Source organism: Choristoneura fumiferana, chromosome 9 (genome assembly GCF_025370935.1).
Source record: "Choristoneura fumiferana chromosome 9, NRCan_CFum_1, whole genome shotgun sequence".
Classification (NCBI taxonomy): Eukaryota; Metazoa; Arthropoda; class Insecta; order Lepidoptera; family Tortricidae; genus Choristoneura; species Choristoneura fumiferana.
Genome location: NC_133480.1, coordinates 15,967,565 through 15,995,189, shown reverse-complemented (window position 1 = coordinate 15,995,189; position 27,625 = coordinate 15,967,565). Strand labels below are relative to the sequence as shown.

At 39.2% G+C, this 27,625-nt stretch overlaps 3 protein-coding genes and 1 pseudogene across 4 annotated transcripts in view; 2 read left to right on the top strand and 2 right to left on the bottom strand.

The window, feature by feature from the left end:
- The window catches only part of LOC141431522 (uncharacterized), a 31,102-nt gene extending 25,825 nt beyond the window's left edge, over positions 1–5,277 (top strand). Inside the window, 1 exon segment of the mRNA XM_074092709.1 lies at positions 146–5,277. Within this exon segment, the coding sequence (XP_073948810.1) occupies positions 146–341 (196 nt within the window). The 3' untranslated portion in view covers positions 342–5,277.
- A 98-nt stretch (positions 5,278–5,375) lies between these two features.
- On the bottom strand, positions 5,376–10,141 carry LOC141431422 (GPN-loop GTPase 3). Its single transcript, XM_074092597.1, is given in 6 exon segments — positions 5,376–6,874; positions 7,372–7,438; positions 7,441–7,476; positions 8,167–8,381; positions 9,181–9,377; positions 9,729–10,141. Coding segments are annotated over 6 exon segments (825 nt in total). The 5' UTR covers positions 9,774–10,141; the 3' UTR covers positions 5,376–6,609.
- Positions 10,142–10,665: 524 nt separating this feature from the next.
- On the top strand, positions 10,666–12,731 carry LOC141430865 (heat shock protein 68-like). Its single transcript, XM_074091725.1, has one exon. The coding sequence runs from the start codon at positions 10,784–10,786 to the stop codon at positions 12,662–12,664; it is 1,881 nt and encodes a 626-aa protein (XP_073947826.1). The 5' UTR covers positions 10,666–10,783; the 3' UTR covers positions 12,665–12,731.
- Positions 12,732–23,273: 10,542 nt separating this feature from the next.
- LOC141431419 (heat shock protein 70 B2-like) lies at positions 23,274–25,568 on the bottom strand (annotated as a pseudogene). Its single transcript, XR_012451719.1, has one exon. The product of XR_012451719.1 is annotated as a heat shock protein 70 B2-like (transcript).
- Positions 25,569–27,625: the final 2,057 nt, after the last annotated feature.

Below are 27,625 nucleotides of genomic sequence, written 5' to 3'. Positions count from 1 at the left end.
GTCATGACCAATAGAAACACCTAATTTACCTATCCTCGCTTCGCACAGCTCTAGTGGAAACAGCTGAGCGGAGCGAGGATAGGTAAATGAAGCGCTCCTATTGGTTCATGAGACGAAGCCTTAGTGAATATATATTTTTTTCCAGGTTGAACGGGTCCCTGTGTTCCCTGCCGGCGGCGTGCCGCTGCGCGCCGGCGGCGGACGCGCCGGGCGCGTGGGAGGGCTCCGCGCTGGTGGACCACGGCGCGCTGCTGCAGTTCGGCTGCCTCATGTTCGTGTTCAGTGTGGCGGACGCCCGCCCCTTCCCCTACGAGTGCCCCAACGAGAACCCCGCCCTCTAGTGGACACTGCTGTACACCACAAGTGATAAACATGACCTCTAGTGGACACTGCTGTACACCACAAGTGATAAGCGCGCCCTCTAGTGGACACTACTGTAAACCAGTGATAAGCCCGCCCTTTAGTGGACACTACTGTACAGCAGAAGTGATAAGCTCGTCTTCTAGTGGCCACTACTGTACAGCAGACCGCAAGTGATAAGTTCGACTTTTAGTGAACACTACTGTAGGTTACAAGTGATAAGCTCACCTTCTAGTGAACACTGCTGTACACCACAAGTATTAAGCGCGCTTTTAATGGACACTACTGTAAACCAGTGATAAGCCCGCCCTCTAATGGACACTACTGTACACCAGTAGTGATAAGCCTGCCCTCTAGTGGACGCTGCTGTAGACTACAAGTGCTAAGCCCGACTTATAATGGACACTATTGAACGCCACAAGTGATTAGCCCGCCTTCTAATGGACAATGCCGTACATCTGTGAGTGATGAAATGAATAGAAATAGCACAAAAAGGGATCAGTTGAAGCTCTCATTCCAGGAATTTGCATCTATGATACAAGTATTATTAACGAATCGGGCGTTACTTTGCGGAGGTCCATATCAATGAAATGAGTATTGCTCTGAGAATCAGCTCTGGTGCAGTTCGAAATGCGTCAGTGTAGTGTGATGAAGTGTTGACTACATGTGGTGAACTGTAGTCAGTGTAGTGTGAAGTTCCCAATCAGCACTGGGCCCGCGAGTGCTTCCCATTTGTTCAATAGAACTGTGACGTCATTGAACAAAATAATATATTAATTTCCAAATTATTCCATAGAACATTTAGGGACTGTTTCACCATCCATTAATTAGTGTGTTGGCATCACATTTAACCGTCGGTTAACACTAATCAATGGATGGTGAAACAGCCCTTAGACTTACAGATTATCATTCGTTCTTTAGAACTGATACGCTGTGGAACAAAATAATATGGCGGGATTGCACGTTGTTCTGTAGAGTAACTGAGAAACTTATTTTTTTATACAACTGACATTTAACAACTTTAGTCTATTTACGCTTATCTAAGCTAGGAAAAACTCTTTACTTTATTGCTATTCACTGGCCACTTGAACTACCACTTTTGTTTCATAATGGAACAGTATGGGAAAAGAGTAGTCTCACTTTGTTCTAGTGCGTCACTGGCAAGTAAGTTGGGGTGAAAAGCTAGTATGTAGTTCTTTAAAACAATTTGGGTAAATAAATCCTATTTTTTACCATGACGTCACAGATCTATGGAACAAATGGGAACACTCGGGCCCGCGTGGGACTACGGCCCAAGCCCTCTCTATCTGAGAAAGGCCTGTGGCCTGCCAGTGGAACGTAAATAGATCATGATGATGAAATGTATGAGAACAAGAAACGTTTACGCATTTAAAAAAAACGTGATATTGGTTGTATACTATCGAGTATATCTATTCCTTTTGTTATTAATTGTGGTGTAGAGAACTCCACAGAGCCCTGTCTGTAGTGTGCACAACGTTGAGGAGTTAGTGATCATTATACCGCATTGTGCTCAGTATTTTTAAGATCAAGTTGCAAAGATAGCTATGAATTTAGATTCTGCTGTTTAGACCTGCAGGCAATATCTTGAAAGTTAACTTGCACAATTTTTTTAAGGCCCGAACTTAGCTTAAGGTTACGTACGTACTATGCGGTTAGCCGAGCTTTTAGCGCGTCGTCTCTTTCTTAGGCAATGCTCTGAAGAGGTACGGCGACAACGCTTACCGCATTTTCTTGCCTCAGATTGTATTGTGGACAATTTATCTCGGTTTGGTGCCCAGTAGTGATGTGATAACCGATAAAATTACGACAAAATACACGGAGATAGAGGTTGGTAATGTAGATAAAAGTTATTCCTTGCCAAGTCTTTATCACATTGATATAAGATTGATTTTTGCTTGGCCCGTATAAAAACTTTTTTGCTACATGATACTTGAACGATCCAATGGGGGTTATTAATCTATGAATCCACATGGAATCGATACTATTGATGTCAATGTCTGCTCTACGAGATGTGGTTTCAAAGTAATACAATGTCAAATCCGTCAATCAGACGGGTCGGGTGGTAGATTCTCTACGTCACCGCTCCAATGGAAGCAAAACTAAAAAATACTTATATTTAAGAAATAGAGATAATAAAGAGACTGCCTGTCATAATCTGGCAACAATATACTTTTAAAATCTATGTATGCACATAAATGCAAGAATACTACAGATATAAACAAGGCAAGCTCAGAAAAGCTTGTAATTATTATGCTTTGTATTTCCAACTATTCATATCAAAATTCATTCGTGTCTTGAAAATAATCCGCATTATTTCAATAGATGGTTGGTTAAGTTAGACTGCATAGCGCTGTAAAGGTTTCTCATTGGAATTTTATATTTAAAATTTAGGCCTGCCTTGGCCGCCAACAAGGCTAAACAGCGAAACATTTGTTTATCTCTTTATCGCCCCGTGACCTGTGACAGCCAATGGAATGGCTCACAAGCCACGGTCATCTGTACATAACCAACATTAAACTCGAAATTAATCCTTCTGCAATGGAATTAAAAATCAAGTTGATTGTTCGTTGGTGTTTTGTGGCGGTGAAGAGGTTAATTTCAAATTAAATATCCTGTAAAACATTTAACACCCCAGGGTGTTCTGTCAAAGTAACAACCATCAGCTGTAATATTTCTGATTGACTTCAAGACACAGTGACTTACTGTCATTGAGTACAAATGGAAAATCGAAAACTCGTAATGTCAACTTTAAATAACATAAACAAGAAAAACTGTCCCAATCTTGTTCCATGGTGAAATTTATTAATTTGATGTAGGCTAAAGTAATGATTTATATTTAAGTAGACCCACCATACCATTTATAAATGTGTTCCACCGACTACATTAACTTGTTTATTGTGTATTTAATTTTGGTCTTTAATTTTTTTCTGACTTACAATTTCGACGAAATGAAATTTGAATCGAAATATTTTTCAGCACAATTACATTTTGACAAATTCATATTTGTACGGTATTATTCACGTGGGCGTTTTCAATTCATACTGAATGACAGTAAATCGACACAATGTATAGCCATGCCATTACATAATATCGAGGAATTAATTGTAGATTAAGTAGGCTATCAATAAACTTTTTGATTCTGTTTTTTTTTTACATGTCCTGTGGAAATTGACACCACGGGCTCATTTTTCTGGACATTTCTCTGTAAAAATGGCCGAATATTCTGATAAGTTTTTTAGTTATTTGGTAGAAATGCAGGAACTCTTAACAAATAATCGACAACAACTTCAAAATCTACATCTACAGACAATTCGTAAAAAATGTGACCAGAAAAATGAGACGGTTTCAACGATCGAATAATCGCCCGTCCGTGGTGTCAATTTCCACAGGACATGTCAAAAAAAAACAATCAAAAAGTTTCTTGATAGCCTACTTAATCGGCCGCATCTGTCTCTTTCCACTCTTATACCATTTGGAAGAAAGAAATCAAAGAGTTTGTGAATTAAATTGAATTAAATAGACAAAATGGCGTCAGGGGTTGAGGAAATATGAATCTTTTGCGTGAATTAGGATAGTTTTGTCTATATATATGTTATTTACCATTAAACTACTTTTTATATGACGAAATCGTATTGAAATAATCCTAAAGGTTTCTGGACCGCATTAGCCTGAGTTTCCACCAGATATGTGTAAGGAATGTGTCCAATGGAACCAATAGAAACGCTCAGTGCAGCTCTTGTAGAACCAGCTCAGCGGAGCGAGGATAGCTATATGAAGCGTTTCTATTTGTTTATGACAATCACATTCCTCGCACATCTCTGGTGGAAACGCAGCCTTACCAAACTTGAATGACCCCTTGAGTATACAGGGCGTCTCCCACGGCTATGCCACATGGAGGGGAAGTACCTTAAATATTGTAGATCGACAATTTTACTGAAAGGAGACTTTATTTTAATAACAATTTTCACTTCATTGAAAGATTTTTGAATAATTGCCTGTCTGAACCGAGAATCGAACCCGCCAAATGGTAAAAAAAACACCCGTATTTTTACTACACCGATTGAAAGGCTCAATCAGAAGGATTATTTTTTTCCAAGTATTATAGCATCTTAAATAAAAGGAAGACCTTAAATAAATAAATAAAATGACCTTAGTATTTAGAAGCACACCAAAGTCAAAGAAAAGGTAAGTATTCATTTTCCTGTAATTGTAAATGTAAAATTTCATGGTCTTCTTTTATTTAAGATTCTGTTACTTGGAAAAAAATAATCCTTCTGATTGAGCCTTTCGATCTGTGTAGTAAAACTACGGGTGTTTTTTTACCATATGGCGGGTTCGATTCCCGGTTCAGACAGGCAATTATTCAAAAATATTTGAATGCAGTTAAAATTGTAAAAATCAAAATAAAGTCTCCTTTTAGTAAAATTGTCTATCTACAATATTTAAGGTACTTCCCCTCCATGCGGCATAGGCGTGGGACGCCCTGTATATATTATTAAAGTACCTATACATTTATTCCGTGCTTTGCACACTATTCGCGATTACGAAACATGAAGTAGAGCGCTACGTTAGGAGTTACTTCATATATCATGATTTTAACTGTAATCTCTGTTTATTAACACGTTCATTGCTGCCCTATGTGCCCTTTCTGGTTCAACCTCATAACAACGAAAAAAAAAAAAAACAGCCGTGGGATCAAAAATATTCTTTTAAGCTACCATTCTCAAAGAAATATCAAAAGTTATGTAATAATACAAAAATTAAAAAACAAACGGGAAAGTCCGTTTTAATATATTTTAAACGCTCATATAGATATTAGCACCTGATGTGATGAGGTGAATCAGCAGTGAATGTGTTAATGTATACAGATTTCCCAAGTTTTTTGTGAGTACTCACAGTGTATCAATGCAGTTAGAATATTTAAATAATAAAAATAATTGTAATAAATAAATATTAGGTGTCTAGCTAGGTTAATGATGTTTATGTTTGCGAAATAAACTGATTTTTCAAGTGTAATATTTTATTTTTTATTATATTATCACAATTATAAAGGTGCTTTTCCACCGGCGAGGCGGGGTGAAGCGATAATTGAAAGTTGTATGGCAAAATTCCAATTCTCTCCTGGTGGAAACAGTGTAGATTGGCGAGGATGTGCGAGACCCGATTATTTTCTGTTTTAACCCTTAATAAGGTAGAGGCGATTTAGCGACCACTTCCATTGAGTTGGAAACTGAACCTCATTCATTTCTCAATACACAATTTCCATTGTAATTATTGAAAATACGACTAGCTTTAAAAATATTCTTTGTCCAATAAATCAATAAATGGGGCCTTATTGAGGGTTAGTAATGTGTCGTATTACCTACTGTGTACATAGTGTTTATTAACTCAACGGGAACCATTCTCGCGCGTCCTCGCGCCGGGCCCTGTATTTTGCTGGTGGAAAAGCGCTTTAAGACTGCGTTCCCACCAGAGATGTGCGAGGATGCGTTGCGCGGAATATGTTTCTCATGAACCAATAGAAACGCTCCATTACCTATTCTCGCTCTGCGCAGCTTTTATGGTATAGGGGGAAAACGAGCAGGCGGATCGCCTGATGGTAAGCGATTACCGTCGCCCATGGACACCTGCAACACGAGAAGAGTCACAAGTGCGTTGCCGGCCTTTAAGGTAGGAGTACGCTCTTTTCTTGAAAACTTGAAGGTCATATCGGTCCGAGAATACCGCAGGCGATAGTTCATTCCAGAGTTTTGCTGTGCGAGGCAGGAAATTTCTGGAAAAACGCACAGTAGAGGACCGCCAACCATCTAAATGGTGAGGATGGAAGTGTTGTCGCGTAGGGCGGTGGCGAAAGGATGCGGCAGGAATCAACCCGAATAACTCCTCGGAGCACTCCCCGTTGTACATGCGATAGAGGACGCACAGTGAAGCTACATCTCTACGCAGCGCCTGTAGTGGAAACAGCTCAGCGGAGCGAGAATAGGGAAATGAAGCGTTTCTATTGGTTCATGACAAACACATTAGTCGCAACGCATCCTCGCACATCTCTGGTGGAAACGCAACCTAAAGCTAGAGTGACCCTGGCTCTGGCAGAGCGGCATATGAAATCTACGAGACTGACTAGAGTTGTTCCATTTCAACCATCAGTGTTTGCATCTCACTGTTCAGTGGTCATTCATTTATCAACTCTTAATGTGGTGAAAGTCAAGCTGCAAGACCATTAGACATTTAGTCATCATCATCAGGATCTGGTTCATCAAAATCCCTTATCTTCACATCGGCATCCTCTCCGTACTGTATAATATTGTCTATGGTCAACAGAATGTTGTCTATGCTCTCTTCATCCTTTATGTTGAGCGGGTAGAAGCGAACAAGGCTAAAGTTCTCTATGACTTCTCCGATGGCTTCCGTTAGCTTTGAATATTTCTCGTGCCATTTAGATTTGGAGTTCCTCATGTCTGCTAGCAGGATGTGAGGGTCTGGATCCAGATAACTGCAATTAAACATAACATAATTTATCTATATATGTATGTCTAAATGTCTATGTGTCATGTAGCACCATAGTACAAGCTTTGCTTAGTTTGGTGCTAGGTCAATAGGGAATACTACGCTAAATTCTCTGCGCAGGGGGTAACACTAGCACAAACCATAAACAAACCGCCATGAAAACGACATAGTTTGTCGCGAACTCGCCATGAGGGATCATGACATTTATATTTTGCTCGACTTGGCGGGTGCACTGCCGCCCGTGCCCCCAGATTAGTAACAACATAACATGATATTTACATCGATAGTAACGATAGAGCTATATTTCCAAAAATTTAATTGCAATAATTATGATGTTATGGCATCCTACGGACATTTAGACATTTTAAGACTGTTTACGGTTTGTGCTAGAGCTGCATTCTGACGGCGGAAAATTGCAGTAATATTCCCTATTGGTGTAATTTGCTCCAAGATATTATTATTAAAATTTGTCTGTTTACTTACTCATCAAGCTGACTCCTCGACGACTTGCTCAGGAGGTCCATTTTCGTTAAAATATTGACGTGGGGAGCTCAAGATTCACCATAACGCTGAGTGCAGCCATTGTACCTGAAAGGCAGGTTAACAATAATTAAAAAAAAAACACATACATCACGCCTGTATTCCCAAATGGGGTAGGCAGAGCACACAAAACGTTACCGCTTCGGAGCCACTTTTAGAAATTTTAGGTTTTAAGTTTGACAAAAACGGTACAATAGTGACAGTAAAAGATAAGATAGTGGGGTAAGATTTAAATAATTCTCAGACTGATGTCAACCATCAGCACTTATCAAGAGAACTTGTGGACATTAGCAGGCCCCCTGGGACCGGAGGCCTAGCCGTCCCTTCCGCCCTCCAGTTAGTCTGCCACCCCCCACTGGCACAAAGCAATTATACTGTGACAGTTTCACCAACCATTGATTAATTTTAATTGACAGATAAATGTGATGCTGTCTCCATCTATTCGAACAAAAGAAACACGACTGCATCACATTTATCCATCAAAATAAATGACCAAGTGGTTAGAGAACCTGACTGAAGCTTGAGGTCCCAGCTGGGGCAGATATTTGTATGAATAATATGAAAGTTTGTTCTTGTGTCATGGACATTTAAATATCTATTTAAGTATTAATTTATACAGATATTTTTATCCATTGCCTAGTAAACATGGTATAAGCTTTGCTTACTTTGAGACTAGGTCAATTGGTGTAAATTGTCACATGATATTTATTCACTATTTGAACATTCTTATAAAATTACCTGATAAAAACTTAGCACCGTCCACCATGAACTGTGAATCCACCATGAAGACGACACATATCCTGAAGTTCCACTTCTGCAGCAGGTCCACCAGTTTCCTCATAACTGGCAAGTGTGTGTACAACTCGATCTGCCCCGGGCAGTCGAAGAGCAAGTAGTCGTCATCAACGTCTCCAAGTTGCTCTTCCAGCCAGTCCGAGTTCTCTAGCAGGGTCCTAAAAAGTGATGAAAGAATTGTAATAAGCCGATAACATTATTTTTGGCATTGACATTCAGTCATCTACATTAATATCTGCCGCAGTGGAGCGTGCAAAAATATCTGACATATCCTACCAGCCCCAGAAAAGAGACTGTCATATCAGATATTTTTGCAGACTGTTATGTCAGATATTGGTGCTGGTGCCTACTTATTTAAAAATAAAACTAGGAGAATCTCAAAACATAAATTTGGGAAATTATCATGATTTCGAATATATGGCACACTGAATTAATAGTACATTGTGTCTTAAGGGCGGTAAATATGGAATTACTGATGACAAATGACAAGTGCAGATATGGTTTAAGATATTTATTTTCTCAAAAGATTTACAAAAAAATCACTTATAGAGAAAAACAATATTAATTTAACTTAAATCTAGGTAAGAGAGGGTACCACACAAACATGGTGAACAAAAATCTGAAGCTGAAGGTGAAGATGCATCTTACTGGTTAAGTAACTGGGTAGGTAACTCTTGGTCTTTCAGTAGTCCTAAATTGTACCTGTCTCAGGCACAGGCACATAGTTTATTAGGGTCAAGCTGATCGCTCTTAAGCACATTGATGCAGGTAAACTATGATAAATAAGCCACTATTACGAATTCTCTGTATACAAGCTACAGTTAAGTAATTTTAAATATAGTTTACAGTTAGCCTACAGAAGTAATTTCCATTCCTTAGCCATCCACATTATCAAAGATGAAGTGAAGCACTTTGTGCCAATAAGCAGAATTTATTATTGTTATGTCGCAAACTTACTCTATACAAAATACAAGGCCTCCGTTCGGTCCAAACTGCAGTTCTTCATCCTCCATAGCATCATCGAGGTGAATGAGCTCCCGGATGTCCACGAGGGGCTCATAGTCAAAGTGCTCAGCGGCCGGGTCCAAGTTGACTACTTCCACTATGCGCTTGGTGTCTGCAGCATGTTTTACTATTGTCGAGCAGTATGTTGACTGGAAATTAAGTTATTTATATATAGAAGTAAAATTTTATAGCTTAGTACTCTTCTGATAAACATGTTAAGCAGTTTGTTTTTGGACTGGGAACATTTGGAATGTAACATGGTGATATCTTCTCATTTATTCATAAGCCTATGCATCTGTTTCATAAATTTTGGTATTATTACTAACATTATAAATACGAATGCGAAAGTAACTATATGCTATCTGTCTGTCAACATTTCGTTCATACATAAACTGTTAAACTGACTGAAATTTGGTACGGAAATGGTTTTCAAACTATCTATGGTAAAGGCTAAGTGAAGTCGCACACAATAGTTAATAGTATTTTAAAAGAATATTTACCTTTCCACTGCCAGCAGGCCCTACTATTAACTGAGCGTATCGCATTTTTTGTGAAAAATTATTAGATACCAATTGATTTTTAGGTTAAGTTGTAAACCTTGACTCATTTACGAGAGAGAACACTGTTGTACAAATTGAATCAGCAGTACATTATTGAACTGAATTTGTGAAATTGCCAGAAAACAGTACTGTTTTGTGCAACCTAGTATAACGATAGGAAACACTTGAAGCATACATGCATGCAACAAACGCGACGCGACGATACGTACGAATACGCCAATGTTTTGATTTTTTTTCTAGTGACGTTGACGTTAGTTACTTTGACAAATTTGTCAAATATATATGTGACAACCAGCTAGACGGGCTAGACTGGCTAGAGACTAGACCGGCAGCAGGGCTACTACGAAACTAACCCTCTTATTCATAAACGACAGTCAAACCTAAAATGCCGCTAAAATTCGTTTGTCCGTATCTGTCACTCCGACATATGTATTTGTTAGAAAGGGACAAAGCATTTGTTAGTTAACATAGGCTTGTTAAGTTTTATGAATAAGGGGGTAAGTTCGTGTCATGCGGTCCCTCTGACACTTATACTATTTAATACGAGAGCGAGAGAAACCGCACGACACGAACTTCGAGTTTCATGTGTCATGCAGTCCTTCTGACACTTATACTGTTTAACACGAGAGCGAGAGGGACGGTACGATACGAACTTCGAATTTCGTAGTAGCCTTACTGCTGCAGCAACGGTTACTTTTTTTTATTATTTGTCTGTAGGGAGAAACAAAGGACATATTACCCATACAGGACTCAGCAATGTTTAGCCAAAAGGTGTTTAAAACAGCTATTACTACCGGTCCTGTAACAAAATAGTTTGATTATTAAAACTGCACATAAAAGTAGGTACTGGCATATTTACGTCTACGTGGCATATTCAATTTAGAATGCAAAGAGTATTAGTACCTATTTGGAATGTTTTTATAAAAATCTGTCAAAAGAGATAAGCGCAAGTCAATAAATAACAAGACAATTTTCGGAAAAAAATTGCATCTACAATGTCAGCGGTTGGTATCGATTTAGGGACTACGTATTCTTGTGTAGGCGTGTGGCAGCATGGCAATGTTGATATAATTGCCAACGAACAAGGTAACCGCACCACGCCCTCTTATGTTGCTTTTACAGACACAGAACGGCTTATCGGTGACGCGGCGAAAAACCAAGTGGCCCTCAACCCTTATAACACTATCTTCGACGCCAAGCGCCTCATTGGAAGAAAGTTTGACGACCCCAAAATTCAACAGGACATAAAACACTGGCCGTTCAAAGTAGTCAATGATAGCGGTAAACCCAAAATACAGGTCGAGTATAAAGGGAAGACAAAACGTTTTGCTCCCGAAGAGATCAGCAGCATGGTTCTGACCAAAATGAAGAATGTAGCTGAGGCGTATCTCGGTAGAGCAGTGAAGGACGCTGTTATTACAGTCCCAGCTTACTTCAATGACTCACAGCGGCAGGCGACCAAAGATGCTGGTGCAATAGCCGGCATGAACGTGCTGAGAATTATCAATGAGCCCACTGCAGCAGCTTTGGCTTATGGTTTGGATAAAAACTTGAAAGGTGAAAGAAACGTTCTTATCTTCGATCTTGGTGGCGGAACCTTTGATGTTTCTATACTAACGATAGATGAAGGGTCGTTATTTGAGGTCAAGGCTACCGCCGGAGATACACATTTGGGGGGAGAAGATTTTGATAATAAACTTGTTAACTTCTTGGCTGATGAGTTCAAAAGAAAGCATAAGAAAGATCTTCGCAACAATCCAAAGTCGCTTCGTCGCTTGCGGACTGCAGCTGAAAGAGCCAAGCGCACGCTGTCGTCCAGCACTGAAGCGAGTGTTGAAATAGATGCGCTATTTGAGGGAATCGACTTCTTTTCCCGCGTATCACGAGCACGGTTCGAAGAACTTAATTCAGAATTATTCCGTAGTACGCTTGAACCAGTAGAAAAGGCTCTAAATGACGCTAAGCTAGGCAAAAGTGCTATTCAAGATATAGTCCTAGTCGGCGGCTCCACTCGCATTCCAAAAATCCAAAGTCTATTGCAAAATTTCTTCAATGGTAGAAAACTCAATCTGTCTATTAATCCGGACGAAGCCGTGGCATATGGAGCAGCAGTGCAGGCAGCCATTTTGAGTGGAGAACGCCATTCTAAAATACAAGACGTTCTTCTTGTCGATGTTGCCCCTCTGTCACTAGGTATCGAGACAGCAGGCGGTGTGATGACGAAGATAGTCGAACGCAATGCTAAAATACCCTGCACGCAGTCTCAGACATTCACAACATACTCCGACAACCAGCCTGCAGTCACCATTCAAGTATACGAGGGAGAGCGGGCCATGACAAAGGACAACAACATACTCGGAACCTTCGATCTGACCGGCATACCACCAGCTCCAAGGGGCATACCGCAAATAGACGTCACCTTTGACTTAGACGCCAACGGCATACTTAATGTATCAGCCAAAGAAAATAGCACAGGCAAAAGCAAGAATATTGTTATTAAGAATGACAAGGGTCGACTATCACAAGCTGATATAGAGCGGATGCTTGCTGATGCTGAGAAATACAAATTCGAAGACGATCAGAAAAGAGACAGAGTGGCCGCAAGGAACAAGTTGGAATCTTATGCTTATGGAGTTAAACAGGCTGTCGATGAGGCAGGGAGCAAGTTGAAAGAAGCTGATGTGGCGAAAGTACGTCGTAAGTGCGAAGAGACGATCAGTTGGCTGGACAGCAACAGTTTGGCCGAGAAGGACGAGTATGAAGACAAGCTAAAGGATCTGACTAGCATCTGCGCTCCCTTGATGACCAAGCTTCACGGCTCAAGGGCAAAGTCCCGTGGCGGCAGCGACGGGCCCGTCATCGAGGAAGTTGATTAATTTTAATTTTCCTTGTTTTTGTTGCTGTAATTTACTTGTTATTTCATTAGCTGAATAAAGGATGTTTTATAATTTAATTTGTTATCAGTACCATAGGTACTTATATTGGGCTTAAAATAAAGTATGATAATAATAAGTCAGAGGAGACTAAGTTACAAGCGGAATGGGTATATACCTATAACCGGTATTGGGTTCAGTTGACTACAAATAATAATGTACCTATTAGCAAGAATGGTGGCCTTGATGTTAGCACGTTGTTGTGTTGTTTGTAGGATGTGGAGGCATCGTATTTCACGTGGACGGGACTTGGACTTAAAAACAAGTCGCACCTTTTGTAGAACAAGGGCATAATTTTAACTTTTTTTTAATTTTTTAATTTTTCGTTTTTTAAACATTTACAGCCTTATTCATAAAAAATCCTTAATTGAGGTTTGATCGGTCTGTTACTTAGCAGACTGATTAAGCTTGTTAGACGGTTGTCAGAAGTATGATTCATAAACGCTTGCTAGCATCTGCTAGTTGTTGAGCTGCTGATAGACGGATTAGACGCGTTATGTTGGCCACCTTGACAAATCAAAGACAAAGAATGGCCTAATCGATAATAAAAAAAAAAAAATTGACAGCAGTGACAGCAAATTAGCAGGAAAAAAAATAAAAAGCGAGAAGTTTGTTTTCCCGCCATTTCCGATCCGCATGTTTATGTTGTGCAAAAAGCCATAATTATGTTAATCATCCTAATTTTTTTTCATATTTATTGTTAATTTATTGTTGCTTAATTTAGAGGATTTTTTAAATACAAATTCCTTAAAATATTTTTTCCTGTTTTTTTTTTTTAATTTTTGCGTAACTTCACCCTTCACTAAAAATATCTTCGGTATGGTTTTTTGCTCTTGTCAAAGTCAGCTGTTCAAACTTGTGGCGGCCATTTTGTGACTTAGCAGGGAGATAAAGGAGGGTCTACGGTACTCTAACTTTAGCAGAGCCTTGATCGACTGATTAGCGCTAACAGAAGTTTATGAATCATGTTTTTTAGCATCGGGCCTTCAAGGAGCCTTCAAGGAGGCTCTAACTTTTTATGAATAAGGCTGTTAGCCCTCGCATTACCGAAAGTATACGATATGAACTAATTTTTCGATTTTTAGACAATTGAGTATGCCTGTACTACCGAAGGTGCGATGTAGTTTTACAATTTATTCCGGATTATTTCAGCAGATAAGATCCAGTTAGTTTAATTGAAGTGCGAATCCATTATCGCGGGATGTACCTATATTGACTCGTGTAATGCGTTTGCGATGTTTGCATTTAAAGCATTTTAAAGCCGCGGTGGTTTTAGAATAGAATAGAACTCTACATAAAACATAATAAAAATACATAAAAAAACAATATCATCATTAAAATAAAAACAAGTAAGTAGTTTTACCTATGGCCTAGCTCTCAAGCAGTGGATCGGTGGGTTCAAACTCCGGGCCCGGGCCGCGGGCCGGGTTTTTCGAAATTCATTTGCGAAATTATATTTGAAATTTATCACGAGTTAATACGGTGAAGGAACACATCGTGAGGAAACGTGCGCAAACCTGTGAAGAAATTTTATTTATTTTCCTGGCTGTATTACTGTATACTGTGTAATATTTACGAGTACACAAAATTTCAAGTCAATCCGACTACTGAAATTGGGTCAAAATTGTATCCAAAAATAACAACAAACAGGAGGTAAGTTAAATAAAAGCTTGTAAAATATGGTGACGGTATTATTACTACGTAAGTATATATTTCATCAGTACATAATTTATATTACTTAGTGATATTATTTGTTATCTATCTTTAGCTATACCTACTTGAAAGGTTAACAAACTTCAGCTACCAGATTTGGTACATTCAAGGATTTTAAACATTTTACTTATCTATCATTGTAATACAAACTAAACAAGTGAAAGTATTTCAATTATAATAACCGACTTCAAGAAAAGGAGGTTACTTATCAATTCGGTAGTCTTTTTTTTCTTTTTTAGGTTTCCGCAGCCAAAATGGCAAAAACGGAACCCTTATAGTTTCGCCATGTCTGTCTGTCTGTCCGTCCGTCCACGGCTTTGCTCAGGGACTATCATTGCTAGAAAACTGTAATTTTGCACGGATATATATCGTCCCCTACAACCAGAATCGCTTATCTGCATGAAATGTAGTTTCGAGAAAAACGCATTTAAAGGTTTGCATGCTCTAAAAACCTATAAAAGCTAGTTATACTAAAAACATCTCTGTGTTTCTATTTAGATAATTTATCCCTTAATAGGATAGGGCTATGTTATTTACTCTATACTCGCGCCGAGTAGGTTAAAATAGGGTTTTTTCTTCAAAAGGTACTGCAGATAAGCGATTTTGCCTGTAGACACGTTTTTTTTTATCTTCTAAACTAGAAAGTTTACGCAGATATATTGGCTAAACTATCATTTTAAGTCCATAATTGAAGCATTTTTCGCCGAATACAGTGTTAAAATGCTTACATGTTTTATACAATTTAAGTTTTAGTTAAGTCTCAGCGCAAATAAGAGGTATTGGCTGTAAACAAATCGGAATTTACCTCTTAAGCGCGCTTAAAAGTGCAAAATTTTCTAAGATGTTTTGACTCTAGGCTTTTTTTCTGTTTTTCTAGCTTCTATGCAATGTAGCATTATTCTGTTTTGTTTTTATCATTCAAAGCATATAACTTGTATTTTTCGAAAGAGTTCCATCAATCTATTTCAACAAATAGGTACCAAATAGCCCAAAATATAAATAAATGAAAACTAGCGAGCTAGAGTCTTAAATATAGTAGTATATTTCTAGTATATGTGAGATATATTACGTTATTCCTTTAATATCATATGTGCTGCTTAATACATTTAATTATGGAACTTTTGATTACATGCATACAACAAAAACATATTTTATTCAAACATTTTAATAAAAAGGCACTTAGCGTCTCAAGGCTCAAAGTAACCACTCAAACAGTCATGAAAAGGAACCGTAATGGTAATAACCATCAGTCTTCTTCTTCATTAAAACGATAACGAGCATGGATATTCAGGTTTCGATGAACTAAATAGAAAAACATAGGTATAACCAGATCCAGCAGACCGTCGAAATGAACCGCGAGTGTCATTTAGATACCTACTATTTACTACTTCGTATCGTAGGTACGTCGTATCAATGAATAGCTTATCACGGAATAAAACATTTACGTTGTTACACATTTTCATTGTTCTTGGTTAATATTTGTATAGGTAATATTTTTATCAATTACGACATGTCGTCTGACTTTTTGAGTTTTGATACCAGGCCTGTAACCTTGCAAACCAACCGTCGAACAAGACAAGGCAACAGAAAATCGAATCCAAACTCTGTTGAACCTCTTTCAGTAGAGGAATTTAAACTACATGCATTAAAAAGCTATACACTAATCCACTGCCAATAAGCGCAGCTAAAAAAATAAAGATTTAATGACTTTTTACAAAAAAATGTTATACCGGAGATTCACCATGGCTGGTTGCACTGGCCTGTGATGGAGACGTTATTGAGCGTGTGCCGGACGTAGTCACAGCTGAGACAAGCAGTGATGAAAAATAACCTTAATGGTAATAATCATCAGTCTTCTTCTTCATCACTGCTTGTCTTAGCTGTGGCTACTCAAACCAGCCATGGATAATTAATATTACCTAAGCCAAGAACAATGAAAATGTGTGACTACGTAAATGTTTTATGCGGTGATAAGCTTTTCATTGATACGACGTACCTACGATACGAGGTAGTAAATAAGTAGGTTATCTAAATGACAATCACGGTTCATTCTGTTGGATCTGGTTATATGTTTTCTATAGCCGCGTATCTATTAGAGCAGCCTCAGCCGAGCACCGCGAGCCGAGTCATATTTTGTCGGTTTTTGGCCGTGCTCAAAGGAGCTCAGTCTGAGCCGTGCCTTTGCAGCGTCTCCACTTGCGCGGCCTTGGAGCGAGGCAGCCGCTCGGCCCGAGATGCCTCTAGTGGATACGCGGCTTATTTAGTTCATCGAAACCTGAATATCCATGCTCCTTATCGTCACCTGAAAGAAAAACACTGTTAAATTACGGCAAGTGAATCGCTGTTATACATAGATCTGTTCACTCACGAAGGCGCGCCCCTCCACAGCTAATTATTAATGTACACGAGAAAACCTCTTAAGTACTTACACATTGTCTTAGTCTTAGTGTGCTGACTGACGGTACGCTTGCGACTGAAGCCATGAGGACAAGTTCGAGCTACGCACACATAGACTTTTCGTACGGATACGTTTAGGTACAATTACAATTATAGAATGTGGAGGGGCAGACTTTCGTTAGTGAACAGATCTATAATTACCTAAATAAGTTTTTAAAAATTACTTATTATGAATCGTGCTTTCAAGCGTGTACGAACCGACTAAGCTAGCATACACAAAGTGCACACTACTTTACAATACAGCGCGAAACGTCTAAGCGATACTTAAGCGATTTTGGCTGTAGCGCTTCTTATGGTCGAAGCAAACATTGTTACAAGCAATATCGCCTATATTATATTTAGTTTGTTTTCGCTGTTGCAATAATTGAAATATAAAGTAATGCTCAACAGGCGAAACCTACTAACATTATTTTAGCACTTTTAGGCAGTACTCAAATTGCATTTTTATTGAAATCTTAACATTCCAAAATCGCTTGTTTGACATTAAAATATTTTGCTGTTGTAAAATAAAAAAAAATGCTGTTTAACCGACGCGTAGTTGTTTTTGGCTGTTGATTTTCTTAAAAAATCGGCTTTAAGTGAGCTTAAGAAAAACGTATCTCGGTATTGGAGTATCGTACAGTAAAACGGGTTTCAACAGCATGTAGATCTTGGAAAGTACATTCTAGCGATATATTTAACTCAGTTTTGCCCAAAAGTGACTTTAAGCGATTCTGGTTGTAAGGGGACGATATGTAAACTATGCCTACAAAATGGTAAAATAAAAAAAAATAAAAAATTTTTTTAGAGTACCTCCCATGGACGTAAAGTGGGGGTGTTTTTTTTTCTCATCCAATCATATATCGTTGGATAGGTCTTTTAAAAACATTGGGGTTTGCTAAGACGATTTTTCGATTAATTGATTTTTTTGCGAAATATTTCAACTTTAAAGTGCAAATTTTCATTAAAATTGAGCCCCCCCCCCTCTTAAATCTAAACCAGTTGGTGGAAAAATTTGGAAAAAATCAGGATGGTAGTAGTATATCAAACTTACAAGGAAAACTATAACGGCTAAGTTTGCTTGGGAATTATTAGTAGTTTTACTTTTAAATAGCAGCTTAAGGTATAAAATATATATACCTAAACTTGGAAGATTCCGTATAAAATACAAAATCCTTAGAAAAATATTACTTAATTTTTTCGTAATGGCTACGGAGCCCATTTTGGGCGTGTCCGACACGCTCTTGACCGGTTTTTTATGTTTGTTACCTGAAAACTCCGTCATTTATGAAGCGATTTGAAATTTTTTTTTGTTTTCGTCTAGGAATTACTTCAATTAGGTCCCAATAAGCACCAAATCAGAATTTCGCTCGAAATTTCTTTAAAGTTGAAAATGTGACAAAATAGATTTCTGAACCGATTTTTTCTCATACCATTTTGTTGGAATAGTTGGTTGGTACGTATATTCATAGTTATCCATGCAAAATTACAGCTTTCTTAGCAAAACCGCGGACGGACAGACGGACAGACAAACAGATATAAAAGTCCCCATGTGAGCTGGATTTTGCGCAGTGAGGGTTTCGTACAATTTTAAAAGCGGGACACCTCAAACTATTTCTATTAAAAATAAGGTTACGGATCAGTATTTGTCTTTACCTACCTTTTTTTTTTTGGGACTGGGGAAAATCAGAAGTAGGCGGTGTACCCACTAAAAACCCCAGGGTGTTCCTCTTCATCGTCGTTTTGCAGCCAGGCTGTGGGAAATCTCGGCATCCATGACCCGGCAGCACGGCGGTCGTCCGGTGTTGGACTCGGCTCCAGGAGATCTTACTGTCTCCTGTCTTCATCGCTGTAGCCGCGCCGGAACACTTGGCGCGCCTGCCAGCTCGGGGACCCAAACGGCGGGGGGCGGGTATCCTCGTGCCCGTCACCCGCAGTCCCTATTGGGGCGGAATTTGGCGGCGGTCATAATTTAATCGCCTCCGCCCAACTCGCCTACGACGCAGGGGCTGGGAGGACGGGTCCTCCTCTCGCTCCCGTTCCGCACCCTCCTTGATTGCCATGACTTCCTCACAATAGGAAGTCATGGCAATCCACGACCTTTCACTGTCAGTCATGGCTTTGATCACGACCGGCAACGAAAGGTCGTACCCAATCATTGCTGTGAGACGGGACCTCTGTTCGCTGAAGGCGGAACACACCTGCGCCCCCCCCCCGCAGTGATGATACATTGGCGTTGTTTCCCTCCTTGCAATCTTGCACAGGTACTTGCCGAAGCAGCCATGCCCCGACAGCACCTGCGTCAGATGGAAGGAAATAGCGCCCCACTTCCTGTCTACCCATCCCTGCAAGACAGGTCGGACTCCCGTAATGGTCCAGTGGCCGGCGCTCGGCCGCTCCAGGACCTCCAGCCATTTCCAGAAGAGACTTTGGCGTGAGATCTCTCTCCACCGCCTTATCTCTTCCGGACACGGCTGTTCCCCTCTGGCGCGCGCCTCTGTCTTTACTTACCTGATTTTACTTAAGTCTACCTCAGATGACCTGGTTGAAGTCGCGGGTTCACGGTGGATGTCCTAAAATGAAATGAAAAGAAATGAAATATTTATTTGCTGGAATACGTTTGCATAAGGTCTTTCAAGTAGATATCATCAGGAACAGTATTCAGTCGATATACAAAATCAACATGCAAATTTAAAATTACAATGTCAAAAAGTCCTTAACATTATAGAAGCAGTGATCATGTAGCCATTCAGTCAGCCTTCCCTTAAATAATCTACCATGCAACACCTTCAACTCGTCAGGAAGGAACACGATACACATGTTACAGGCATTCCTCTTATAGATGTCAGAGTGGCAAGGGGGGTTGACACAACATATTTTTGTATTGCGCGCGAAGCTCTCCTCCGAACCATCTGACACGTGTTTTAAAGTATTTTGGGTAGTCCTTAGTAAATAGACATGCTTTTAAGATATACATACAGGCCAAGGGCAGAACTTTAAACTTTTTGAAGAGTGGTCTACAGCTATCATCAATCCGAGCACCACCCACTGCACGTAAACATTTATTTTGAATTAGGAATGCCCTATGGATGTCCACAGAGCCTATAGCTGATGTGATGATGAAGATTACTTAAGGTCTACAGTACCTACTTGCATTGTGAGGCCTTGCTTCTTTACTAAATGTCAACCATATTTCTATGTCAACGGAAAGTTTTTGTATGTGACATACATTTCTCAACTAGCAAAACAGTCATTAATTAAATAGTCATTAACCCATAACTACCTACGTCCTGTTTCAGAAACACAACCACCTATGAGCGGTCTAGGAGACCACTAGTTTTAAAGGATATGCAATAATTATACAGCCTTATTCATAAAAAATCCTTAATTGAGGTTTGATCGGTCTGTTACTTAGCAGACTGATTAAGCTTGTTAGACGGTTGTCAAGAAGTATGATTCATAAACGCTTGCTAGCAGTCTGCTAGTTGTTGAGCTGCTGATAGACGGATTAGACGCGTCATGTTGGCCACCTTGACAAATCAAAGACAAAAAATGGCCTAATCGATAATTAAAAAAAAAAAAATTGACAGCAGTGACAGCAAATTACCAGGAAAAAAAAAAAAAAGCGAGATGTTTGTTTTCCCGCCATTTCCGATCCGCATGTTTATGTTGTGCAAAAAGCCATAATTATGTTAATCATCCTTATTTTTTTTTCATATTTATTGTTAATTTATTGTTGCTAATTTAGAGGATTTTAAATACAAATTCCTGAAAATAAATTTTCCTGTTTTTTTTTTTAATCTGCGTAGCCCTGCCTTCACTATAAATATCTTCGGTACCTACCTATGGTTTTTTGCTCTAGTCAAAGTCAGCTGTTCAAACTTGTGGCGGCCATTTTGTGACTTAGCAGAGAGATAAAGGAGGGTCTACGGTCCTCTAACTTTAGCAGAGCCTTGATCGACTGATTAGCGCTAACAGACGTTTATGAATCATGTTTTTTAGCATCGGGCCTTCAAGGAGCCTTCAAGGAGGCTCTAACTTTTTATAAATAAGGCTGATAGAATATAGTTTAAATTTAATAAAAAAGTAATAAATAAAATTGTAACAGTCTATGCTATTTATTTGCAATAAACATTACAAAATAAATCAATAGATTTTTTCATAAACTTAACACAATTCAGTACTTCTCCTATGTTTACTGTAAAATTACTTACCCGAAGGGGATATGAGATCTCAAAATATAGGAACATAATATGAAGATTATTATTAAAGTTTCATCAAATTGAATGATCAAACAAGTTATTTAACTGATTTAATTTTTACAGGAACATTTTATTTTTATAAAATTGGAAACCCTCAAAACAACCATTTTTGTCGGCAATCGATAGTAATTTTTCGAACATTCGAGACAAATTAGTCTCTTGCATTCAATGATGTTGTCTTATTTTAACCACCTTTTGTGACTGTGTTACTTACTAGGAAGCATGTTTTACTAAAAAATGAAAATGAATATTTTTTAATTATAATAAAAATGTTAACAAATAAAACACACAACCACCTGCGTTCGGTCTGGGAGACCACGTAAGAATATTACGCAACCACGTACCTACGGTCTCTGAGACCGTTGTCGCCAGTATTATGCTCACTTAATTCAAAGGAATACACATCCAAACTTGTCGACCACATGGCGGCCATTAATTGACCCCCGGAAAAGGTACAAGGTCATTAGAAGTTTGTGCGCCGCGATTGCATCGAATTATTATGATTTTTACATCTGCTAAACCGCACGTAGGTGGTTAAGGGTTAAGTAAAAAATAACCCTCCTTTGGGCAGTCGGGTAAAAACAGTATATCACTAAATATACGGAATAAAGCGTTATGTGCATGCATGACTGTGTTATCTTTTCAGCTCTATAATATTATGCAGCACTTTAGTAATATTATAATAAATTCATTTTATTTCGGGCAACTTGGCCCATAAATTAAATACTTTACAGACTAACATGGGTACATATTTATAATCAAAAATATTTAAAACAAATTTGGTGACAAAACGGCGGGAATATTATAACGTGTAAAAAGGTTGCCTGGAAGAGACGGCTCTTAAGCAATAAGGCCGCCTATTGCTTACCTTGTAATGTTCTCTCTGTGTATCTGTTTTCTGTATCGCTTATTAGGAGTATTTCTGGTGTACAATAAAGAGTCATTGTATTGTATTGTGTTGTAAATGTTTATATTACATTCATAAATCAAAACGCAGCACTATAATTGTTTTTGTAACATTTTTAAACAGGTTCACTATATAATCATCATCATCATCATCATGTCAGCCGATAGACGTCCACTGCTGGACATAGGCCTCCCCGAAGGCTCTCCACTCAGACCGGTCTTGTGCTTTCCGCATCCACCGCGATCCCGCGATCTTGTCGTTTTTGGTAGCCGGGCCTCTGCCGGTGATTAGCTATAGCACCCCCTGCCCCGCCGTTACCATGGCCGCTACCGGAGCCAGGAATAGCAGGGCCGCCGGGGACTAGGGGTCTGGGCTGATTGTGTGGTTACTATATAATATGTTGCAGAAAATCGAATGTCATAATTTCGTTTCACATAACAACCTTGAGCAGAATCAATTATAGGAATCACTGAATTACTTTTTGCATATATTTTTTCGCATAATATCATTTCTCTTAATTTTGGAAAGCAGAATATTAAATAACATGGCATAATATCGATGAGAATAATATTTATATGTCCGAATAGTTATTACGCAGAAAGATATAGGTATCTCATAGTATTTAGTTGTCATAATGATAAAAAGCAGAATAACATTTTACTGAACATTAAGTACTTGCAATTAAATTACGGTTATTATTTAGCCTAACCCTTATTGGTAACAGTAAGATTCTGGCGCTTCGCCGGCCGCTGGGGCAGCACGCTTGGTTCGCTCGCGCGGCTCGCGGCTTGCCGCACTTCTAACCTAACCCAACCTACTATGTAGCTGCTGTGCTGTTCTGGCGCTACGCCTGCCGCAGTTACAGCGCTCTTACTTTGCTGGCCTTATGGTAACTGTTCATTCGATAAGGCCGCCTATTGCTTAACTTGTCATTTTTTCTCTTTGTATCTGTTTTCTGTATCGCTTACTATGTCTGGTATACAATAAAGAGTCTTTGTATTGTATTGTATGATGATTCTGCTAAAGGTTATGAGAAACGAAATTATGAGATTAGATTTTATGCAATATTAAGGGCATTGATGGTACCTTTTTGATTCCAATTTGTGTATTGTCGCTCCCAAATATATATATGAAAGGTTATATACATATATTATAGGTAGGTCCATATGTATTAGATCTCGTGAAATAAAAAACTTAATATTTTTGCGAAAGATTAAGTATTATTGTTCTACAACTTTGTGAATGAAAAGAGTTTTACAGACAATAAAAAAGTACCTAATCGTAATAGAGTTCTTTTTGAGATTATACATATATAATAAAAAAAACAAGAAAAAATCTAAAAGTACCTACTAAGTAACAGCATATTCAATCTACCTCATCAATATTGATTCTACCATGTCTATTTTCAGTCTTTGGTCTTGTACTATTGATCTGCGTGATCACAGGATCACAGAGGTCTTTCAGTTCTTTCAGTTCATCTTGAAAGTCTTCCGTATCTGCCATGGCGTTATCATCCAGCCAACGAAATGTCTCTTCACACTTACTACGAACTTCAGAAATATTCAATTCGCTCATCCCGCTTGTCACCTTCTCAATAGCATGTTTTACGTCATAAGCGTAATTTTCCAACTTATTTTTTGCATTCACCCTCTCTCTTTTTCTTGATCATCTTCATATTGATATCTCTTGGCATCAGCCAGCATTCTTTGCATATCAGCTTGCGATAAACGGCCCTTATCATTCTTGATTTTGATGTGTTTTTGTTTTCTAGTGCTTTTCACTTTTGCAGTTACATGTAGTATGCTATCAGAGTTAACATTGAAGCAGATTTCAATTTTCTCTGCACCACGTGGAGCAGGTGGTATATTAAACAATGTAAGTGATCCTAGTTTGTTGTTATCTTTAGCCATCGCGCGTTCTCCTTCAATGATGTCAAGAGTTACAATAGTCTGATTGTCTGCAGATGTTTCATGTATTACAGACTTTTTGCAGGGTATTTTAGTATTACGCTCAATTATCTTTGACATTAAACCACCTACAACGTTAACGCCGAGAGAAAGAGGGATAATATCAACTAATACAAGATCCTGAATTTTAGATTCACCTGCTCCAGTTAAAATAGCCGCCTGCACCGCCGCCCCATAAGCCACTGCTTCGTCTGGATTGACAGATAAATTCAATTTTTTTCCATTGAAGAAGTTTCGCAGAATACTTTGAATTTTCGGGATTCGGGTGGACCCACCAACTAGAACCACATCATGGATGGCATTTTTATCAAACTTAGCATCATTTAGAGCATTTTCTACTTGTACCAACGTACCATTGAAGAATTCAGAATTAAGCTCTTCGAACCGTGCACGTGAAATTCGGGACATAAAGTCAATACCTTCAAATAAAGCATCTACATCAATGCTCGCCTCAGTGCTGGTGGAGAGTGTGCGCTTAGCCCTTTCAGCTGCAGTGCGCAAGCGACGTAGTGATTTTGGGTTGTTCCGTAGATCCTTCTTATGTTTTCGCTGGAACTCATCAGCAAAAAAGTCAACCAGTTTATTATCAAAGTCTTCTCCTCCCAAGTGGGTATCACCGGCAGTAGACTTGACCTCAAAGTGTGATCCTTCTGTTATTTTTAGTATAGACACATCAAAGGTGCCCCCGCCCAGGTCAAAGATCAGAACATTTCTTTCTCCTTTCAGGTTTTTATCCAACCCATAAGCTAAAGCTGCTGCAGTGGGCTCATTGATAATTCTCAGCACGTCCATGCCGGCTATTGTACCGGCATCTTTGGTCGCTTGCCGCTGTGAGTCATTGAAGTAAGCTGGGACTGTAATAACCGCTTCCTTTACTTCTGTGTCCAGGTAGGCTTCGGCAGTATTCTTCATTTTAGTTAAAATCATGCTGCTGATCTCCTCAGGGGGAAAACAAATTGACTTTCCTTTATAATCCACTTGTATTTTGGGGTTTCCGCCATCGTTCACTACTCTAAAAGGCCAGTACTTTATGTCCTGTTCAATCTGAGGGTCGTCATATTTTCTTCCAATGAGGCGCTTGGCGCCGAACACAGTGTTGCAAGGATTGAGAGCAACTTGATTCTTCGCGGCGTCTCCTATAAGGCGTTCGGTGTCAGTAAAAGCCACATAGGAGGGCGTGGTGCGGTTGCCCTGATCGTTGGCAATGATCTCCACCTTGCCATGCTGCAGCACTGCCACGCAGGAATACGTGGTTCCCAAGTCTATACCAATTGCTGACATTTTCTTTTATTTCACCACTAATTGTTATTTTTTTATTACGTTACACTAGCAGGCGATTTCACGTTGAGTTCTCGTGTTTCCTTTATGAGCGTCACTTCCACTTATACTGAGCTGTATTTATGCTGATTGGCTGACAATGTGAGAAAAGTGGCAGATAAGCAAAATACTTTGTTATTATAGTTTGAAACAAAGAACGCGTTGTGCGACTAACTTGACGCGAGGCAAGCGCGGTAGGTACTGATGCGATGCCGAGTTATCGTGGCCGCGTGGTCACTATATAATAAAAATTCATAGTCTAACTTTGCGTATAAGTAGGTACGTAGGTACAGATTGACTGACCAACTTATCTCTGAATCGATAAAGTTTTAATGTCGTTCGCATAAAGTGTAGTATTGCTTGCTCTGATTCACAGATAAGTTGGTCAATGTGTACTGATATTTCACCATAGTCTGTCCGGTTTATCCCCATTGGAAAAGGTATAGGACTGTGAGCCCATACAGACAGCCACGAAAACTATTTGCGCTTTAGAAAAAAGGCAGCTCCATGTCATATTATTATAAATTTTAATTTTTCTGTTTAAGAGCGTCTATCCAACTAAACTGTAGCACTAGCAACAGTACCCGTAGCGCCATCTGTGGGCTTTTTTTAAAGGGAATAACCCCGTCGGCCGCCCGCGCCGAGAGATATTATACAGCGCCCGGCGCGTTTTAAAGATGGCGAAAAGAACTGATTTTATGGTCTAACGAATAATTTATGGGAATGAGGGCTATCGTTTTTTGTCTCACTAGATGGCGCACTGTTGCGTGAGGTTTTTAAGTATGGCTTTCAAAGTCTGTTATTACGGGCGTGAAAACAAAGTTTACATTAAAATCATATTTAATACACCTTAAAACCGTACCATAAAAATATCGAGCATGCCATAGGGTTGCATAGTACCCGTTTTGTTTGTCAAAAAAGGGAGGACAAAGGTTTCCGAAAGACAAAACTGTTTCAAAACACAGACATTCATTGCCCCGGAACGCATATTTGCCATAATTAATTTCAGATATTGCAAAATATTCACAAAATTATTCTAATTATAAATAAACCCGCGTAGCTCACCCAAAAACTATGAGATTTGACATTTCGGAGACCTCATGCACGCTACACTAGCGCCTCTAGTGGCGAATTCATACGCGATAGCCCTCATTGTGTGATTATTGTGATTTCCATAAGTTAAAATTGTACACGAACATTCTGGTGGTAAAAATTGTGAATAAACGAATAAATGTGATGTACAAACACGCTCGTTTCAACTGCGATTTATCTAGGTACTGTACTGTGTGAATTTCGATCTTAACTTTCGTAGTACTTAAAACGTTAACAGTTCACGTAATTAAATAAAACTAAAAATACATAAACCAACCAGAGGCGTAGCTAGGTAACCAAAGGCCCAGGCAAAAAATAAAATAGGGCCCCAACTAAACTATTTCAAATCGTTTGTTCCCTATTCGTCGTGTTCCGAATTCGACGTACTCCAGATTTGTCATTTAGTTTGTAAGTCAGAGTCCGAGGGATCCTGAGCTTGGGGACCCCGGAGCACTGCCCCGTCTAGCCCTTGTAATGATAATATTTTTGGCCACCCTACTAGGATACGGGGTAAACCCCAAGGAAAATCAGAAATTAGTAACGTAATTTATTCAATTCCGTTTTCAACGACGGAGTCACTTATCGTACCTTAACAGTAGGGCAACTTAATTATGTAGTGGGTACAATAATTTTTACCCAAGGGTGGGTAGTTGGTGTCGAGGTTTGGCTGATCACGTTTATGGTATCTTTTTAAATCCCTAAAGTTATTAAAGTCGGCTTATCTTTCGCTGGCTCGTTCCCGCAGCGTTGCTCAGGTAAGCAGATACGGACGGGCGGCGCGGTTAGTCTTAACCCGTACCATACACCTCTTTTTAGAGGAAAAACGTCCTGCCGGGTGTTCCAATGTGACGATTGTCAACTCCTTGTGCCGGACAAAAGGGTGCTCGCGTTTGCCACAGTCGCCGGACGCAATTTACGGATGCAGGTTTCTATTTGCCGATCGACACTGATTTTGTTAGAAATACGGTACTATGAGGCGTCGATAGTCACACCTTTTACGGGTGAAGGGAATTTTGAACTCCGGTACTGAACAATGTAATAGTCTCGAAATATCGAAATTCGGAAATAAAAAAAATGTCGTACTTAAGGATATTTTCTCTACGGTGAAAGAATCGTTGCAGAAAGCTCATGATCGTAAACATTAAATACTACAACGATAAGCGTCGTGACATCGAATTCAATGTAGGTGACGAAGTGTGGAAACGGACAT